Below are 18,937 nucleotides of genomic sequence, written 5' to 3'. Positions count from 1 at the left end.
TCTTAAAACTCAACAAAAATAATTTGAATAAAAGGGCAAAGGACTTGAATTTTAAAGATACAGAGTGTGCATGAAAAGATGCTGCTGTAAAAACAGCCATCCTAACCAGTTGAAGAGGATGTGGGGAAATCTGAACCGTTAGGCACTGTTGATGGGAATGTAAAATGGTGCAGCCACTATGGAAAACAATATGGTAGTTTCTCAAAAAGCTAAAACGTTATATGATCCAGCAATTCCACCTGTGGTTATATGCTCAAAAGAACTGAAAGCAGGGTCTCTGAACTGTGCACTTTAAAAATGGCTAAAACTTTTATGTTATATATATTTTACCACAATGAAAAAAATTATGTATACACAGGTTTGTTTTCTAAACATGAACAGAATGCTATGAAAAGGGACAATTAAGCAAGAAACAGCTCTTACTAATTTAAAAAAAAGGGTCCAGAAGATTCAGTATCTGATAAATAAGAGTTGTTTTAAAGAAAACAGAAAAAAAAAAATGGGAGGGGAGGGAATTAGAAAAGTCATATAGCTTTGGATTAGAAAAGCACAATACTTTTTGAAAGACTTAGACACGATCCTTATGTAGCAACAGAGAGAGAATGCGGAGACCACCACCCCCTGCAAAGCGGGAGGGTCCCGTGCAGGGGTCTGGAGTTGCACCGTGTGAGGGTGCGCAGGGCAGGGCCCCCCCTCCACGGAGGGGCCGACTCCAGCTGTCTGGGTCACAGTTTCAGCTGTAGCTCTATTCAAGTTAACGCACAATTCGAAAATTCAGATAGTTTCTATAAGATTTGTTTATAGAAATAAACACTGCCAGTGGGGCCTTGCCAGTTTCCCACTTCTCAGAAGCAAATAGTTGAAATGACTTTTTGTTATACTTTTCTAAAAAAACTTTGCATGTCCTGTGTTAGTCTTCCTTTTAACAGCTTTGAGATGTCATTTATATACCATAAAATTCCCAGGCTTTAAAAGTGCACAAGTTGCTCTTGGTAAATTCAGAGTTCTACAGCTATGGCTGCAGTTGATTTTAGAGCATGTCCATCACCCCAAAAAGGTCCCCATGTCTATATGCAGGTGTCCTTGTGCCCTTCCCCAGGCCCAAGCAGCCACTTGTCTTTTTTTTTGTTTGTTTCTTCCAGACCTGCTACTCTGGGCATTTCATATGGAACGAATCATACAATTCCCGATCTTCTCTGTCTGGCTTCTTTCACTTAGAATGTATTTGAGGCTCATCCATGCTGCAGCAGGAATTAGTAGGAGTTCCTTTGCTCACCAAATATTCCACTATGGATAATCCCACATGGAGTTCATCCATTCCTTGTCTGATGGGCTTTTGAGTCGCTTCCACTTTGAACACAGTTGCTGTGAATATCACGCCACAAATGTTTGAGGGGATGTACGCCCCCACTTCTCTTGGGCACATGCATGGGAGTGGGATTTCTGGGTCATGTTGTAAGTTTATGTTAAGTTTTTAAGAAATTGCCAAATTGTTTCCCATAGTGGCTGTAGATTTGACATTTTAAAAAATGCCCTTAGTGAGACGTCTTTCCTGATGTCCCCTCAATTGTAGACGTACTGTGAATTCTGTCAGTCATTTTGGAACCTTCTGTCTCCTGCGGCCCCTGACCACCCCACTCTGGCTTAGAGCTGGCAGAGCCTGTAGCCGCCCTCCCCTGTCCACATGGGGTCTCTGCTCACTGTCAGCGTGGGGGGATCAGTGGATTTCTCCCTTGTGGTGGGTCTGTCTGTCTGTCTGTCGTATTAGATCCTGTTTTCTGGTCTCCTGTTTGGGTGCCTTCCCTTGTTTAAGTGGTGTGCTACCTTCTTCAGTAACTTCTACAGAAAAGGACCACAGCAGAGAAGTGTTTGATTGCCTGTTTGCATGTCTGAAAGTGCCTTTATTTGCCTCTCATACATGATTGATTTGGCGGGATTTAGAATTATAAGATGGAAGTAATTTTCCCTTATAATACTGAAGCTCTTATTCCATTTTTACAAGCTTTCAACATTGCCAGTGCCATGATAGCTCCTGTTCTTTGAACATAACCTGTTTCTTTCTTCCCAGCAGTTTTGAGTGTGTTTTGGTACATTGTGCTGGCCACTTGGCCGATCTTTTAGAAACTCAAGCCTTTTGGTTTAGGGAACGAAACCACTAGCTTTCTTTTCCCTTCCAAGTTTAGTCTGTCCAGTTCTCCAGGTCTCTCTTTTTGTGGAAATTTCTACTTGCACCACCTCTTTTAAGGAGTTTCCATTTTTGCTGTCAGGTTTGCATTTCTGAGAGAGCTTTTTAGTGGGTGTGGATGCGGGAGTTGGTGTGGGCTACGGGCTCCTTGAAAGCATCCCATTCTTGGTTCATGGCGTGCAGTACAGGGCTCTCAGTCGGCCGGTGCTCGTGGCATGTCACTGTTGCTTGACTTTGTCTCTCCGCACTCGGTTCCTCTGTGGTTTGGGTCTCTTGCCTTTGATTTGAAGGCCCTCTCTTGAAGTAGGTGGCCTTTGCCAGTCTGTTGTATGTGGCAAGAGGGACTTGGAGCTCTGTGCTCATGGACCTCCCTAGAGTAGAGGATGAACTGGCTGGACTGTTGCACTGGAGATCTCCTATCCTTTGGGACCTTTTTCTTGGCCTGGCCAGGTTTTTCCACAAAGGAATGTTTCGTTTGGCCTGGAGGCTGGGGTTTTGGGAGCTCAGTGGAGGAAGAGCGGCTGGGAGTCAGCCCCCCCCACCCCTCTCTTAGTACAGATCCCCGACTTCCAGCTGGACTGGTGTCCCCCCAGCCCAGAGACCACCTGCGTTACCTTGTCAACAAATCACCCATGGTCTCCTCGGGTCGGGGAGGAGCGGGGCCGCCTGAGCACACCAAGGCAGGGGACGGGATCTGGGTGTGCCAGCTGCCTTCTGCCCGGGCTCAGCTGTGAAAGATTCCACATCTACAGAGAAGGCACAAGAACAGTACAAGAAACAATCATAAGGCCCTGACCTCCCTCACCAACCGGTAGCAGTTTGCTATAATTGCTTTTCTCTACATGTTTTTTTCTGAACCCTTTGAGAGACTGATACTAATATCATGACATTTTATCTGTACATCTGTCTTTCAAGAACAAGAACAATCCCACAACCACAATACACTTTTCATGTGCAAAAAACTTACTACACACCATTCTTACATACAGTCCATATGGAAAATTTTCCATTTGTCCCAAAAATGTCTTTTATAGGTTTTTTTTCTTTAAATCCAGGATTTATTGTAAGGTTACTATTGTATTTTCTTGCCACCTTGTTTTGTTCTTTAATTAAGAATTGTCCCCAGCATTCTCTTTTTTTTCATTGATTTTACATGACATTGGCCTGTTTGAAGAGTCCAAGCCAGCTGTTTTATAGAATGTCCTTGAATTTGGACTGTTTGCTTATGATTAGATTCAGGTGATACCTTTTTCCTAGCAGGTCATGAAGTATCACGTTGGGCACATGAAGTCAGTTTGTCCCATTATTGGTGATGTTAAGTTTAATGACTTGTGTGGTTAAGGTAATATCTGCCAGATTACAGAACTATTACAAATGTTGTTTTCCCCTTTTGTAATGAAAAGTAATCTGAATAAGTAATAAATAATCTGTGGACTGGCAATCTAGATGTTCTCCAACAACTGTACACCAGTTGTTTAGCTTATATTGATGATTTGTGTCAGAAACAGTTATAATAGTGGTGGTTAAAAAATGTTGGTTTTGTACTTCTCCCCTCCGCACTCCACTTAAATGCTCCTTTGTAAAGCGCCCTTTCCTTCTGGCCCTGCAAGATGTTCTGTGCTCATCTTGGACTTTGCCTGCCCTGGACCTGGAATCGGCCATCTCTCTAAGGAGCTCCCGCTTCAGTGAGGAATGGAGCTTAGAGACCGAGATCTGAGTGTCAGCTGTGCTCGTAGTTGCTTGGGTATCATCGCTTCTAAGCGCTTACAGTGCGATAAAGCTGGAAAACCTTTTTGTAGAATAAATACATATTTATTGATACCTCTGATTCTAAGCTATATTAGAGGTTTTCTTCTCCTTTTCTCATATTTGTATCTTCCTTTTCCCATAGTAAGAACCCTTGTTTTCAACATGCTCTATATATGTATCATTGGGCCAGTCCTAAGGTAGTTTTAGAATTATTGGATTCTGTTTGTATTCAGTATTAGGACTATGCCTTCTCATTTTGTTCATTTAATTTAAGATTTTTTATGGAGATAAAATTAATGTGCCATGAAGTTCACCCCTTTAAAGTGTTACAGTTTCATGATGTTTAGTATATTCTCAAGGTTGTATATAAAAACATAGACTTTGGAAGTTCTATTTCCTTTTCCCTTTGCCCTATTCCCACATCCTATAGGTAACTGATTCAATTAGTTCTGCTTATCTCTCCTGAAATTTTTTTGTTTTTTTTAAAAAAATAAGCAAATTTTTACATTTTTTATTTCCTCCTCTTTTTCTTTGACCCCTTCTTACATAAAAAAAAGTATTTTAGTGTGCATACTCTCTGCACTGTAATTTTTTTTAAATTTAACAAAATATCCTTGAGGTCACTGTGTATTAATTCATAAAGATCTTTTTCAGAGCTGTAATGCACTCCATCTGAGGGATATACCATAATTTATTTAATCAGTCTCCTGTGCATGGGTCTTTAGGTTGCTGCCATTAGTTTGCTGTTAAATATACTGCCCCCATACATAGCCCCCTGTATATGTTTCCCTTCAAGTTGTTAGAAATTCACCTTCACTATAAATTCTTTTTTTTTTAATTTTGTTATCATTAATATAAAATCACATGGACAACATTGTGGTCACTAGATTCCCCCCATTATCAAGTCCCCACCACATACCCCATTACAGTCACTGTCCATCAGCGTAGTAAGATGCTATAGAGTCACTACTTGTCTTCTCTGTGTTGTACTGCCTTCCCTGTGCCCCCACACACACTACATTACGTGTGCTAATCGTAATGCCCCTTATTCCCCTTCTCCCTCCCTTCGCACCCATCCTCTCCAGTCCCTTTCCCTTTGGTAACTGTTAGTCCTATTCTTCAGTTCTGTGATTCTGCTGCAGTTTTGTTCCTTCAGGTTTTTCTTTGTTCTTATGCTCCTCAGATGAGTGAAACCATTTGGTACTTGTCTTTCTCCTCCTGGCTTATGTCACTGAGCATAATACCCTCTACCTCCACCCATGTTGTTGCAAATGGTAGGTTCACTGTAAATTCTTAAATGTAGGGTTGCTAGGCCAAAGGGTCAGTGTGAATGTAGTTTTGCTATATATTGCCAGATTGTTTACTTTTTCACTTTCCTGGCTGTTGGCCTAAAATGTGACTTTCTGGGCTTAAATAAGTTTAGAGTGGTTTACTTTTAAAATAGGACAATTTTGAGGCTGACAAATGCTAACCTGGGACAGCAGGTATAAACCAAGGTTGTCCCCAGGCAAATTACAATGTGTGGCCACCTTCTCTCAGTTAATCATCATCTCCCAGCATCCTCTCTCTTGTTCTGCTTGTCCTTGCAACTGTGCCTTTTTAAAATTCCATTACTGTTGTTTTAATGACTTTCAGGAGAGGCTAAAGGTGAATAAATATGTTTGTTCAATCTGATATCTTTAACTGGAGACTTCGAGATGTTATTAACTGGGATTTACATGCCCAGGGGAAACCATTTGTGCATAAGAACAGAATAAAGAAATTTTCAGATGTGGACACACTCAGGAAAGTTGCCCTACCTTTTCTGAGGAAAATGCGATCTTGTAAAAGCAGAGGGTGAAGCAGGAAGGCAGCAGATGGATCCCCGGATCCCAGCCATGCCCCAGCCCAGAGAGTAGTAGCCCATCCAGACTGGTGCCAGAAGGTTGGGAGCCGGAAGGGCCCCCCAGGAAAGCAAAGCAAAGCTGCGAGACCCTGATCGTGTTTTGAGTGTTTAAAGTTTTCATTGCTGCCATGGTGATCTACTGCGGCAGCTAGAAAAATTGGCAGGAGATACACAGAAAACTAAGTAAATTTAAAAATCTGTGCAAATACTAACTCCAAGAAAAAGAAAGTTGTTACGAATTGAAATGCCCTGACTGCTCATTGGCTCACTGCCTGCTGAGCCCAGTCGCGGAATTGGTTCTGGTGTGTTGGCGACTGACTCTGTATATGATCTGAGTGTGCACCCGCCTTAACGTCAAGTCAGTGGGTAACATTTAAAATTGATAAAACGAAATAGCCAGTTAAACCTATTATTTGGAAATATGGACATAAGTATTAGAAGAAATAGGTAAAAAAAGGTGTCTCTGGGAGACGGGATCAGGAGTCGGCAGCTGGGAGGAGGGTGCTGGGTCTGCAGTTGCATCCGCGACGTACACATGTGAGAGCTAGGAAGACTGTGGCTGAGGGTTCTTATGTAGGTCATTCGGCCTCCGCCAGAGGCTCCGCTGGCCGTCGAGAGCCAAGGCCGCATCCTGAGCGTGTTCTGGGCTCAGGATGTATCTGGGCTCAGGAGCGTGTATCTGTTGGCGTCGGCCTCTGTCGCAGGCGTTAGAGGAAGGGAAGATGGACCCTCTGTGAACGTGTGCCCGAGACATGCGTGGAGCAATGGGAGGGAGGCAGATTTTGAGCTTGGAAGTCACAGGGCTGTATTTTTGCTGTTATTCTCTGTGCTGAGTCATATAATGTCCACGTGGGTGTGAAATGGGGAAATGAAAGTGCTCGTGTTGGCATTTCAGAAGCTAGGTCTCAAAACCTCAGTGGGTGGTCACTGATGGTCCCTGGGGATTATCCGAACTAGCAAACCTTTAACCATAGATTCTCAGTAAACGAGACAACCCTGGCGCTAGCTGAGAGCGGAAAGAATTTAAAGAATATGTACAATGTAATGAAAATATTTTCAGGCTCTCTGATAGTAGAAATCCTCTTTTGGTAAGCAGGCATTGACTTACCGACACCTGGTTTTTTACCACGATTCTAAACCTGTTTTGGTGTAGTAGGCGAGTGGTACGTGTTCTGGCCACCCGGAGCCCTACAGAGGCTCAGGCTGTCTTAACCTCCTCTTTATTTAGAGAGGATACAAGCTCATCTAGACCCGGGGCTATGTCTGGACACATCACACATTTCTAGAAACACAAATCAGAATCATTCACATCTACATTAGTACTTCATTTGCAAATAATCCTCATTTCTGGCCAAACACTTTTGGGAAGCAAGCATGACACTGCCTGCCCTGCCTCAGTTTCCTGGTTGGACTCAAGGTTCTCCTGGGGTTCCCCAGCTCTCCTTGTGAGGTCTGTGCTGGGAAAGCAGAAAGCTGGGCATGTCTGGGGCCCGGGGAGGAGGCAGCTGCCCTAAGTCCCAAGGGCACAGCAGACCATGCTGCCTGGGGAGATGGGTGCCCCGGAGCAGAAACGGGCACCTGGTGACTTGGGTCCTGTGGCCACGGAGGAGAGGGGCCCACCTGCCCTGCCCCACTTCTGCCCTGAAGCAAGTCTGACAACGTTTCTGAGCCTGCTTCCCCATCTGTAAAACATTTCTAGGTCCCTGGTCTCCCAGTGGCGGGTCAGGCACAATGCTCCCCCCCTGCTCCAGGTCCCCTCCACGGGCTCCGTTTGCATCTTTGGGAGCCAGAGCTCAATGAGGACATCTGCAGAGCACGGAGCACCCGTGGCGCAGGGACCACACTCTCCACGCCCTCTGTGGGCTGGGGCTGGTCACACACCAGACTCCTGGGCCCTGTGTCCGAGGCCAGTCGCTGATGGCAGAGGACGGCGTGACCGCACTAGGGGACAGGACTGTGCGCTGCCTGTTCACTGCCAGGATCCGTGTGCTGAGGACAGTGCCTGGCTCTGAGAGGGAGGATGAGGAGGGGAGGCTACTTGGGGGTTCTCTGAAACTGGTTCCCAGGGCAGGCGGCCCGCGGATCAGCTCAGCCAGGAGAGCCAGGCCAGCTGCCCAGCAGCACACCTGCCGCTGGGCACCATGGGGGCAGCGCTGCCTGTGGGTCTCAGAAGGAAATTCTTTACTGTCAGAGGGGTCCTAGAGGTCGTAAAGGGGCTACTCGGGTGAGCTCTGCCTCTTGCCCCGCCACCCCCATGTCCTGCCTCTCCTGGCCCCCGGGGCCCTGGGGGTCCCCCGTCTGCCATCACACTGTCTCTCCACTGAGCCTTCCCCATCTTGCTGGCAGGGCCTCTGTCTGTGCCTGTGGGCTTCCGTGGTGGGTGTAACAGGCACTGAAGGAATGAAGGGGTGTGTGGATGGGGGCGTTTGAATGTCAAGAGAAATGGTGGGAAGGAGGACTCAGAACTGCCCCCCGAGCCCCAGAGAGCCCGCTCTGCACACAGGAGCGTCCTCGGGCTCCCTGGCTACCTTCCTTTCCCCTTTCATCTGCTGCCCAGCTCCTCCAGGCCTAGGGTGGCTTCACCCCAGCAGGGAGCAGCCAGGCCGCTGACGGTCAGCGCCCGTGTGACCCGGCACACACACCGTGGCTTCTTCCTCTCTCCACTCCGCCCTGGATTCATCTGTCTTCGGAGGGCCGCTGGGTCTGTCACCTACCAGGTGCTGTGTGGTCTGGGGAAGAAGCCGAACCCCAAAGTGGATTCGTGGGTCCAGCTGGTTTGAGCAGATGGGAGGGATGGGAAACTGAGGCACACCCGAGCTGACATGCTTCTCCCAGACTGTCTGCCTGTGCCCTTTGCCCTTTTCCCATGCTGTGCTCTTGCTGCGCAGCCCTTCTCCTCCCCTCCGTCCTGTCTCCTGGTCTGCTGTCCCTCAGAAGCCCTGCTCTTCTGCCTGCTGCCCCGGACAGGGGGTTGTTGGGTTGCCCCCACATCAGAGCCGCCAGGCTGCTCCTGGGGGTGCAGAGGAGCTCCCCAGTCCTGCCTGGGAGCTGACATCGCCCCGCTGCCGGGGGCTGGTGTTTGAAGGGAGCAGCTGCAGCCGCAGGCTACCCTTCCCGTACCGCAAGGGTGGTGGCAGTGACATCACTGCTGGCAGTGTGGCCACAGCACAGGCCTTAAAGGTGCTTCTCCTTGTGTTCTTGGTGTTGAACTGACCTCCGACACTGGCAGTGCATTTACGTGCAGAACAATTTGCAGCCCAGTGGCACCTGACTCCCGCGACATGCCGGGGAAGGAGCTGTGGGCAGGGCTGCCCTGAGCATCTCGTGGGGGAGGAACCAAAGCCTCTGGGCCTTGGACGGGGCCCACAGTGAGAGCACACAGACTCGCCCGTGTTCAGGGCGGCCCTTGGGGGAGTAGCGAAGAAAATCTGAACAGCCTAAATGTTGAGCCAGAGGGGGATTACGGTTATTAAAGACATCCATTCGTGGAATACTATGCAGCCATTAGAAGTGAACTCTTAAGCCCATTTGAGAGTGTGGAAAGCTGTGTATCATTTTAAGCTTACAAAGCAAATCATAAAATAGTGTTTTATGTGACCCCAGTATTTTTTAAGGATTTGTGTAGAAAAAAGGAGACTGGAAGGGCAGCGGACCCTAATTAGTAACAGTTAATATGTTTTGTCTTTTCAAAAACTTCTGTATGTCTCAAATATTTCACGTTGAACATTTGTTATTTTATAATGAGAAAAAGTACACATTTATGCAATGAAAGGTGCCTCTAACAGAACCAGACAACTGGAGAAACGACATTCAGATGGGGCTGATGGCCAGCGGCAGAGCCATGGAAGGCCAGGTTCATGGCCGTGGTCCTGCCAGAAGTTGCCATGCGGTGGCAGAGCAGGCCCATGTGAGGTTTCTGTTTTCCTGTCTGTGTACAGGCGTGCAGACCAAGTTTGTCACTGTCCTGACTTTGTGCCTGATATCCACAGTGCACCGAGGTGTTGCTGCCCGCCGCCCGGCAGGGTGCCGTCCCTGGCTCGTTCCTGCTCCGCACCTTGGGTTAATCGGCTCACTTCGCTGAGCCAGGGTTGGAGAACTCCACAGACGCTGTTTGAAAGGAAGATGCGTGCCTTGCTCTCAGACCGTGATGCACGCCACTGGAGTTCTTCACCTTCCCATTCATGCTTCCAGCCATACTCAGGGCCTGCATCACACCAGGGCCTGTGCCAGGCGGCCACTGGCTAGGCAGGACTACACGGAGGCCTAGCCTTGGGCTGAGAGGGGCTAGCAGCAGGTGGACAGACAGCAACTCCGTCCCACGGATGAGCCCCGCCGAGCCGGCTCACACAACCATTCCCACTTCATGCTAACGGGACGGCCCCTAGGCCGTCGGGTAGGCCCTGGGAAGAGCCCCATGGCGCTGAGCTCAGGGATTTTCAGCAGGCACCTCTGATCCTGTGTTGTGCCGGCAGCCAGCAGTAGCCTGAGAACCACAGTGAAGGAGCAATCTCATTCCACAGTGGCAGTGAAGATGAAGCCTACCAAGGCGTAAGTCGGTAGGAAGCCCTTGTGACCCATGTGGCAGGAACAGCAGCATACGAGGCCAAAGAAAGCTGAATAAATGGAATGTGTGCCGCTCCCCCAACCTGGACCCCTTGTTACGAGTAGTGTGGCCACACTGCATTTTAACGTGAGCTGGCCCAAAAGCCTCCACGGCCATGCTTGAGCAGAGCTCACAACCCACTCTCTTTTGCTTTCAGAAGTGACCAGGGAGGCACGTGCTTACCATGGGAAGGAGGCTGTGGATCCGCGGCAGGGGCGGGCCCGGGGCGGCGACCCCAAGCACTTCCATGCGGTGAACGTGGCCCAGCCCGTCCGCTTCAGCAGTAAGTTGCAGACCTGCCCCTTGTGTGACCTTTCCACCTCACTGGGACCCAGCTCTCCCCTGACCCTGGTGGTGCCGGGGTGAGCCCCCTGAAACAGCCCTGCAGATGATCGGGGCATTATGGTGCCTACCCAGTCACCCAGCCCAGTGGTGAAGCCATGGCACAACCCCAGGCTGCTTGCCCACACAAACACTGTCTTTTGGGGCTGGGCTGCCCCAGCCCTTCTGTAAGTGGGGAACCGGGCTCCAGGAGGTCAGGTGCCACTCGTGGGGTGAGAAGGCTCTACCTCTGTTTTTAAAAACGTTAGTTATTTAATGAACTGCCTATGACATTAAGATTTTAAAGGCACCTAACAAGATGGAGGGAGGTTGAAGCAGAAAAACCACAGGGACCCCCCGCCCCACACTGAGCAGATGTGCTCAGGAATGGCGACACAGCAGGCCTGGTGGGCGGTGACGGGGCCGCGCTGACACCCGCCTCAGAGGCCTCTCGCGCCCTGCAGGGTCCCCCTCATTCCTCGCAGATCCAGCCCCACATGGAGCCCGGGCTTCCTGTCTGGGGGGCTGAGCGCGCTGGGCACGGGGGTCAGCTGTCCTCTCGGTCCTGACAGTACCCTCGGCGCTGACACATGGGAGCTGTGAACTTGGCGTTCTAGCAGAGAGGAGGCGTGCGCGCCTGGCTGGGGGGAAGCCGAGGCTCTGAGAGGGCCCCTTGCCCGAGGGCACACAGTGAGAGGGGCAGTTCCGTGACTCAGCTCTGAGGTTCTGGCCACTGGTGTCTGTCCCTGGAGGGTTTCCCATGCCTGCCCTGAGATGGTGGGCGAGGAACCTGGGGTGGAAGCCTTGCGGCTCACCAGCCGAAGACGCTTGGTCTCTGCACACTCTCTGTCCGCACCTCTAACCTGGAGACGGGACGGACCCCACAGCAGGGGCCGAGACAGGGCACAAGGTGGCCGAGGGCATGGTGAACACACAGTGAAGGCCAGCTGGCGAGCCCCCACCCCTCACACCCACACCACACACACACTTGGCAGCCACGTGCTGGTCACGCACACACCTTCCCTGCCCCTGCCTGGGAACCCGAGGGCTGGCGCCCCGTGCGCAGGGCGCTGCCGTCTGCACCGCACCAAGGCTCTGGCATGTCGCGTTGGCTTGGGGCCAGCGCTGCCGTTTCCTGTCCTGTAATCTCTGCACTTTCTTAATGAGTTACACATACAGCCTCTAAATAATAAAAGCATGAGCATCAGTCTTCAACAGCTTTCACTAGTTCCTGGAGACGGATGCATTCAAAACACACTTTGCTAACAACTGGCTTTATTCAGAATCGTTCCTCTTCCTCAGTGTGCTTTGAGGAGGCCAGCACCCTGGCGTTTGAAGGCTTCAGGTCCCGTAGAGCGGGGCGTCGCTGTTAGCCGAGGCCAGCCACACGGTGTAGCAGGGCCCCCCAGCCCCAGGGGTGAGTCTCCCAGTGAGAAGACACCTGGCCCGGCCCGCCTTGAGGGCACTCTGGTTCCGACTGGCTGCCCTTCCAGCTCTGGCCTCCTGCACCTCTGATTTAGGGGAGCGCTAGCCAGCACCCACACACACAGGAAAGGAGGGCCCGGGAGTAGGCTTGGGCAGCGGTGGGCTTGCCAGCGGCACGGCTGGGGAGCCTCCCCACTCCCTCCCGCCAGGCCTTGCAGTGAGCGGGGTGGGAGTTCTGCCATGTGTCAACCAGACTTCATTAGAGAACAAAACCCACTTTGCTGAAATGAATTCAGCAGCCAGGCTTTCCTGCCCAGTAAGTGAGCACCTAACAGCGATGGAGGGATTCCCCGGCCGCCCTCGGGCCCCAGGGGCGTCTGCATCTGGGAGAGACCCGAGCGTTGCACAGAGTGCGCACTCTCACAGGCAGCGCTGTCTTCCCAATCCTCAGGCTCCCCATTTCTCTGTGATTTCTGAGCTCTGCTCAGATACACCTCATGTAGTTGCATTCTGTTGGAGTAAAGATCCTAATTTGGGGGACTACTCCCCGCTGTCCTTCATGTTTCCTAGGGAAGTGCCCGACAGGGTGGCACCACTATGAAGGCACGGCCAGCTGCTACAGGGTCTACCTGAGCGGGGAGAACTACTGGGACGCAGCGCAGACCTGCCAGCGCGTGAACGGCTCCCTCGCCACCTTCTCCACCGATCAGGAGTTGCGCTTCGTCCTAGCCCAGGAATGGGACCAGCCAGAGCGGAGCTTTGCTTGGCAGGACCAACACAAGTGAGTCCTGGGTGGGGACCCGGGCCCGGGTCAGGCCAGTGCCTGATGAGAACATGTCCATGCGTGTGGCAGAGCCAGCAGCCAACATCTGGGGGAAGCGCAGCCCTGTCCCCTGGAAATGGAGATTTAGGGTTTAGAACGTGCATCGAGGAGGGGTCAGGGACTCTTGGAGGGGTAGGGGCAGGCCACCACCTTCTGTCACCTTAGGCCAGTCCCTTTCATCAGGCCCCTTCTGTGGGCTCTGTAGCTGCTGAGCTGTGGGGGCTGGGCCTGTGGCAGGGGGGTTCTGCTCAGTGGGGGGGGTTCTGTAGGCCTGGCAAGAAGGGCACACAAGCATGCAGGGGCCCTGGGCCTGTTGGGGCCGGTGGGTGAGGACACTGAGGCCAGGGTGGGTGAGCACGTGACCATGGGCATGCACCAACTGGGCAGTCCAGGGTTCCAACCCAGACAGTCTGAAGAGAGCGGGAACAGCGGCAGTTGCTGGCATCTTCCAGCATTTTGGGGGTCCGGTTTGGGAACAGGTGGGTGCTGAGGACTGTGGTGGTCCTTCTCTGGAGGTGGATTCACACTGCCCCTTCCACAGGGTCAGCAGCAAGAGAGGGGATTGCAAGGGTCTCCAGGTGTCCAGTGTGCCCTCCTAGCAGTGGCACGGCTGCCATGCCACCATGGGTGTGACGCCCACGGCAGGTGGAGAGCCTCTACTTCAGGACCTGAGATGGGGCCCGGCTCCTGGCTGTGCCCCGGGACCTCGTCAAATCGCAGGGCCGGCTCTTCTCACCTTCTTGGTACCAAGTGGGAAGAATACCTGGCTCACAGAGTGGTTATGAGTCCGTGGAGAAGCGAGAGGGCTGGGGAGGCGCCCATCTCCCCAGGGTGGGCGTGTGCCTGGCAGTAAGCTGAAGGGCAGAGTGGCACTGTGCCAGGGCCCTGCCTCAGTGGCAGGGGACCCGCTGACGGGCATCTCTGGGACCAGGCTGGAAGGTAGGGGTAGAAGGGCACACTCAGTGGGTCATGGCCCCTCAGTGCTGTGATGCCCTCTGGGAGCCCACTGCAGGCCTGGGGCGGGCTGGCCCAGGGCAGGGGACCCCATGGGTGGCCAGCACTGCTGTACCCTCCCAGGGGTCTGTGTTTACTGAGATATAATTTGCATACCATAAAATCCACCCCTGTCAAATGTACTGTCCTGTGGCGTATTCACAAGCATGTCCACTAAGAATAAAGCTGGTCTCGCTTAATGTGAACGCTTAATTGGATCGGCTGGTAAGATCAGTCTTGGCAGGAGTTAAAAAGATAACTTGCTCAAGATAAAACTTTTTCTGGGTTTGAATTTATTGTTTAGAGTTTCAGTGCATTTTATTAAAATTCATTATCCAAATTTAAAAGGAAAGGAATGGTTGAGAAGTTCAGTATCTGAAAGGTCAAGGTAGCTGTGAATACACACACACACACCCGCTTGGCGCTGCCTCCCCGCTGCCCGGCTGCCCACGTGTTTGCCTCCGCAGGTTGTGGGTTGGTTACCAGTACGTCATCACCAGCCGGAACCACTCCTTAGAAGGCCGCTGGGAGGTGGCATTCAAAGGTAAGCCTCCCTGGTCTTTCAGAGTCGTTGCGTGTGAAGTTGGGGGGCATCATCCTGACCTGAGGGGTATCGTTGGGGTCACCCACTCCCCCCTAGCAACCCCGGCGGTGCCTGGCGGACATGGAGGGTGCCTGGTGCAGGGGTTGCCATTCGTGGCTCTCCTCCCACAGAAGCACGGTTCTCACTGAGGCCAGCAGCGCCCATTCCCTCCGCCCTTTCCTCCCCTCCGCCCTTTCCTCCCCTCACTCCTGCAGCCCTCCACCCCACGACGTGCCGCCTCTGCTCCCCCATAAGCCCTCCCTGGGACGCTCCTCCCAGGCTCAGGGCTCACTCTGGTGCAGCTGGCATAGCCGGCCTGGCCTTGCTGGTGGCAGGAGGGCTGGGTTGGAAGGAACCTGCTGAGGCAGGCCGCCTGGACCGCGCAGGCAGTGGGCTTTATAAAGGTGCCCGCCTGCTCCTGTCATGAGTCTGCCTTATGGTGGCAGGGGATCAGCCCGCAGGCCTCCCTGCCAGAGGCTCTGTGCCGTGTTGCTGTGACTCAGTACGGGCAGAGGCCCACCCCACGGCACCCTCCTGAGGGTGGGGTGCTGGGGAAGGCTGGCCTGGGCCACGCCCCACCCCTGCTGCATCGTTGTGGTAAATCTTAGCTGTGACTAGCTTGATGCAAGGTCCCTTGAGTCCTGGCAAAGCAGCAAAACCTCTGGGTGGTGTGGGAGCCCCGGCAGGATAGTGTCAGGGCTGGCGGCACACAGCTCTGCCTCCATTCTCCACCTGGAGTCACCACCCCGAGGACCGCCTCCACTGCCAGGTCCAGCCTGCTTTTCCTGAGCAGCCATGACCTCCCGACATCGTGGCACTTTACTCCCTTTTCAGGCCACTGCCCTGTCATCTGTCTGCACCACCCCACCCACCGCACCCCACCCCCTCAAATGCGAGCTCCCCGAGGCCAGGATCTTTGCCTGCTGCCCAGTGTGCCCTGCGCCTGTGCACAGGATGCCCCTGCCAGTGTTTGTTGAGTCAGCCAGTGAGAGTGCTTAGCAGGTTGTGCTGGGTTCCTGTGACCGCCCTGGCAGAGCGTCACCGACTTGGTGGTGGAAACAACATAAATTCACTCCTGCGGTTTTGGAGACAGAGTCCAAAATCAGGGTGTTGGCAGGGTGGGCTACAGGAGGTGATCCTGCCCGGCCCCCCTTCCAGCATTCAATGGCGGTTGGCATCCTCGGCTTGTGGCAGCTTTACTCCCTTCTCTGCTCCATCTTCCCATGGCCATTTTCTGTGTCCTTTCTGACTATAAGGATACTGGACATTGGATTTGGGGTCCACCTCAAATCCAGGGTGATTTCATCTCAAGAGCCAAATAAGGTCACCTTCTGTGGTTCAAGGTGAACATGCGTTTGGTGGGGGAGAGGCCACTGCTGCAGGTGCTAACGGAAGACCACATCGAGCGTGTTGGGGTCAGCCACATTTATACGCTGACAGACCAAGGACGGAGACACCCTTAAGGAAATGGAGGGTGAAACGCCACAGAGAGAGCAAGTAAAAGGAGGGCTGGAAGGATCTGAGTTTGGCAAGGAGGAAGTGGGCAGTCTTCACAGTCACTGGTTCAAGGAATGATAGCCCACAACCTGGGCATTAATGGGGCTTCTGACCAGCACGGGATGAGGAGGCCAGGGTCCCATGGGCACCAGCTAGTGGAAGGAGCACCTGCCGCTCGGCCTGCCCGCGCGTCCGTCTGCCTGCCCGCCCCAGCTTGGCTCTGGCCTGCTCTACCCCTGTGCCCTTGGTCCGAGCTTTGCAATCATGCAACAAAATTGTGCTCCTGAAGGCAACTAGACTGAGGGGCTGAAGACTTGTTTTTTTATAAAGGATGGGAAGAATCTGTTCATTTTTCCAGCCCATGAGACAGGAAGCCAAATAGTGGAGAAAACCATTTTTTTAAAGGGAGGGTGCTGCCCAGGCCAAGGGGCATGTGAGGGAGAAGAAGAGCATAATGCACAGGGGCGTAAGAGCCTCCTGGGGGAGCGGGGAGCCTCGAGGAAGGGCTGCAGCGCAGGCTGGGTGGCAGGGTGTTCATGGCAGGGCCCTCTCTGAGCAATGGGTCGGAGCCCCCAGATGGCATGGGAACTCATCCCCCAGAGCCCGGCCCCCCTGCTGCCTCCTGCTGTGGCCTGGCCCTGGGTCTGAGCAGCAGAGAGGCTGGCAGGCTGCTGGGGCCCCAGTGCCCCAGCAGGGATGCACAACACTGGCTCTGCCTGTCGGTCAGGGACTGGCCTTCTGGCCCTCCGTGCTTCCTGGAAGCCCATCTTCCTGCCCTTGTCAGGGAGCCAGGACACTGTGTCCTGGTGCCCTTGGGATGAGGCCCTGCCTCTGGACGTGCGGGCTCTTCAACACTGACTAGCCTTAGGAGCAGATAGGCATGCGTGGAAATGCCGTGTTCCTGTTGAAGGGTAAACTGCATCACCACTGAGTAAAAGGAGAGCATTTCTAGTGATCCGTGTCCAGGTTAGCCTCAAGGAATCTTCTGGCAGTCAAGAATTGGAGGGCTGTCCCTCGGAGAGGCTCTGGGGCTGGCTGTGCTGTGCCCTCGTGTAGCCAGAGCCCCACTTCCTAGGATACCAGAGAAGAGAGGCTTAGGAGGTTCCTGGCCCCTCCCACAACGCCTGTGCATCCCCACCCCGGGCTGTGAAGGCAGCATGACTTCTGATCGCCTGGTCCCCAGCTTGGAACCCAGGAGCTGAGTGAGCGACCGAGTCTCCCAGCAGCTGGGAGGAGGGCCCCAGGGGGCCAACGCTCCTCCGTCCCCCTGGCCGGCTGATGCTCCTGCTGGGCACCAGGGCCACTGGGCTGCCAGAACGTGTGTTCCTGGCAGGTGCAGTGCACACCTTCTCAGGCCCTTCTCCACTCAGTACTGACACTTGGCTGTGAGGTGCGATCCCCTCCCCTGCTGCAGTCACCTGTCCACCCGTGCGGCCTCGTAAGCTGTGAGCCCCTGTGCGGTGGTCCATTGCTCTTTGTGGTGTTGCTCTGCGTTTAAACGTCCGCAGGCTAGCACGGCCCTCCCCTGGGCCTCCACCCAGTGGTGCCTGCCTGTGAGCGCAGCCCCCGGCTCTGCGGGAGCGCGGCCCCCGCTGGCACAGTGTCCAGAGCCATGTTCTGAGGGGCCGGCCGAGGCTGTCAGGGAGCGGCACCACAGTCGCGGTACAGTTAGCACTTGGCCACCACGAGCTCTGTGACCGAGGGGCCAGTTCAGGGGGCGCCGGCCCCTGTGAGGACTGCATGTGCTGGGCATGTTGGCGTGTGCTGTAATGGCCAGCCCCCCGCGTGTTTCTCCCACAGGCTCTTCAGAGGTGTTCCTACCCCCAGACCCTATCTTCGCCTCAGCCATGTCTGAAAGCGACAACGTGCTCTGCGCCCAGCTGCAGTGCTTCCACTTCCCCACCCTGCGCCACCACGACCTGCACAGCTGGCACGCCGAGAGCTGCTACGAGAAGTCGTCGTTTCTGTGTAAAAGAAGTAAGCCACCGTGACTGCAACTCCCTAGCACGCTGTAAGGAAGGGCCCATCTCCTGAGAATGTGGCTTTCCGGTGTCTGGACTGCGGTGTTGACCTTGAGCGGGCTCTGACCTCATGAGGCCCTGAGGCAGACCTGTTTACGGCAGTGCGGCAGGAGGCTCGCGCCCTCCTCTGAAGGGGCACAGGTGCCCTGCGGCGAGGGCCAGAGCTGGGCCAGGCCCGCAGTGTAGTCCTGTGGCCTGGGCAGCAGTGGGTATCTCTCTCCCAGGATGGGGCGGTAATCCCTGCCCTCCCGCTAGGTGTGGTCAGGAGGCTGAGTGAGAGCGGTGACTCGGAGCCTCTGGCCAGCACCCCTGCCAGCTCCCAAGCCCGCTCCCAAGCCCCCTCTGTGCCGTCCCTCCCGGGCCCTGTGCCCTGCTCCTCCGTCCACCCTGTCTGTACGCGCCCGCTCAGGCTCTGGCGTCATGGGTCTCTCCCTGGCCCTCTTCCAGGCCCACCCACTCACATTCCACGTCGAAGTCCCTTCAGTTTCGGGTCCTGCAGAATGGCAGCAAGGGCCCCCGCCCCGCCGGGCCCCTGTGCGCAGGGGACGGCACCGTCACCCCCGGACGCGGCACGTGCAGCGGGCCGTGCTGCAGTGGACGGTCTCTGCGATGTTCGTCTGGACCGTCGCTCCCTTCCGTGCCCGTCTGTCGGAGCCAAGCTTTCGCAGACGTCCGAGCCTCTCCCAGACCCCCGTCTGAGCCTGGGCGCCCTGTGCTGATTCCGCCGCACCCTTACAGCAGCTTCGTGGGGCGCCCTCCCCGCCGGCGGGGGGCCTCCCAGCCTTGTTCTGCCCCTTACGTTGCCTGTTCTTGGCCTTTTCCCTCCCACATGAATTTTAGGGTCAGTTTTCT

At 53.8% G+C, this 18,937-nt stretch overlaps 1 protein-coding gene across 2 annotated transcripts in view; it reads left to right on the top strand.

Moving 5' to 3' along the window:
* The window catches only part of DGCR2 (DiGeorge syndrome critical region gene 2), an 89,863-nt gene that overhangs the window by 48,709 nt on the left and 22,217 nt on the right, over positions 1-18,937 (top strand). For both annotated transcript variants that reach the window (XM_036993421.2, XM_036993420.2), the window contains 4 exons: positions 10,580-10,705; positions 12,739-12,949; positions 14,452-14,528; positions 17,865-18,041. In XM_036993421.2, the coding sequence (XP_036849316.2) occupies positions 10,580-10,705; positions 12,739-12,949; positions 14,452-14,528; positions 17,865-18,041 (591 nt within the window). The remainder of the gene's footprint in view (positions 1-10,579; positions 10,706-12,738; positions 12,950-14,451; positions 14,529-17,864; positions 18,042-18,937) is intronic.

Source organism: Manis javanica, chromosome 15 (assembly GCF_040802235.1).
Source record: "Manis javanica isolate MJ-LG chromosome 15, MJ_LKY, whole genome shotgun sequence".
Classification (NCBI taxonomy): domain Eukaryota; kingdom Metazoa; phylum Chordata; class Mammalia; order Pholidota; family Manidae; genus Manis; species Manis javanica.
The sequence above is the reverse complement of the archived record's forward strand: the minus strand, read 5'-3'. Positions and strand labels throughout refer to the sequence as shown.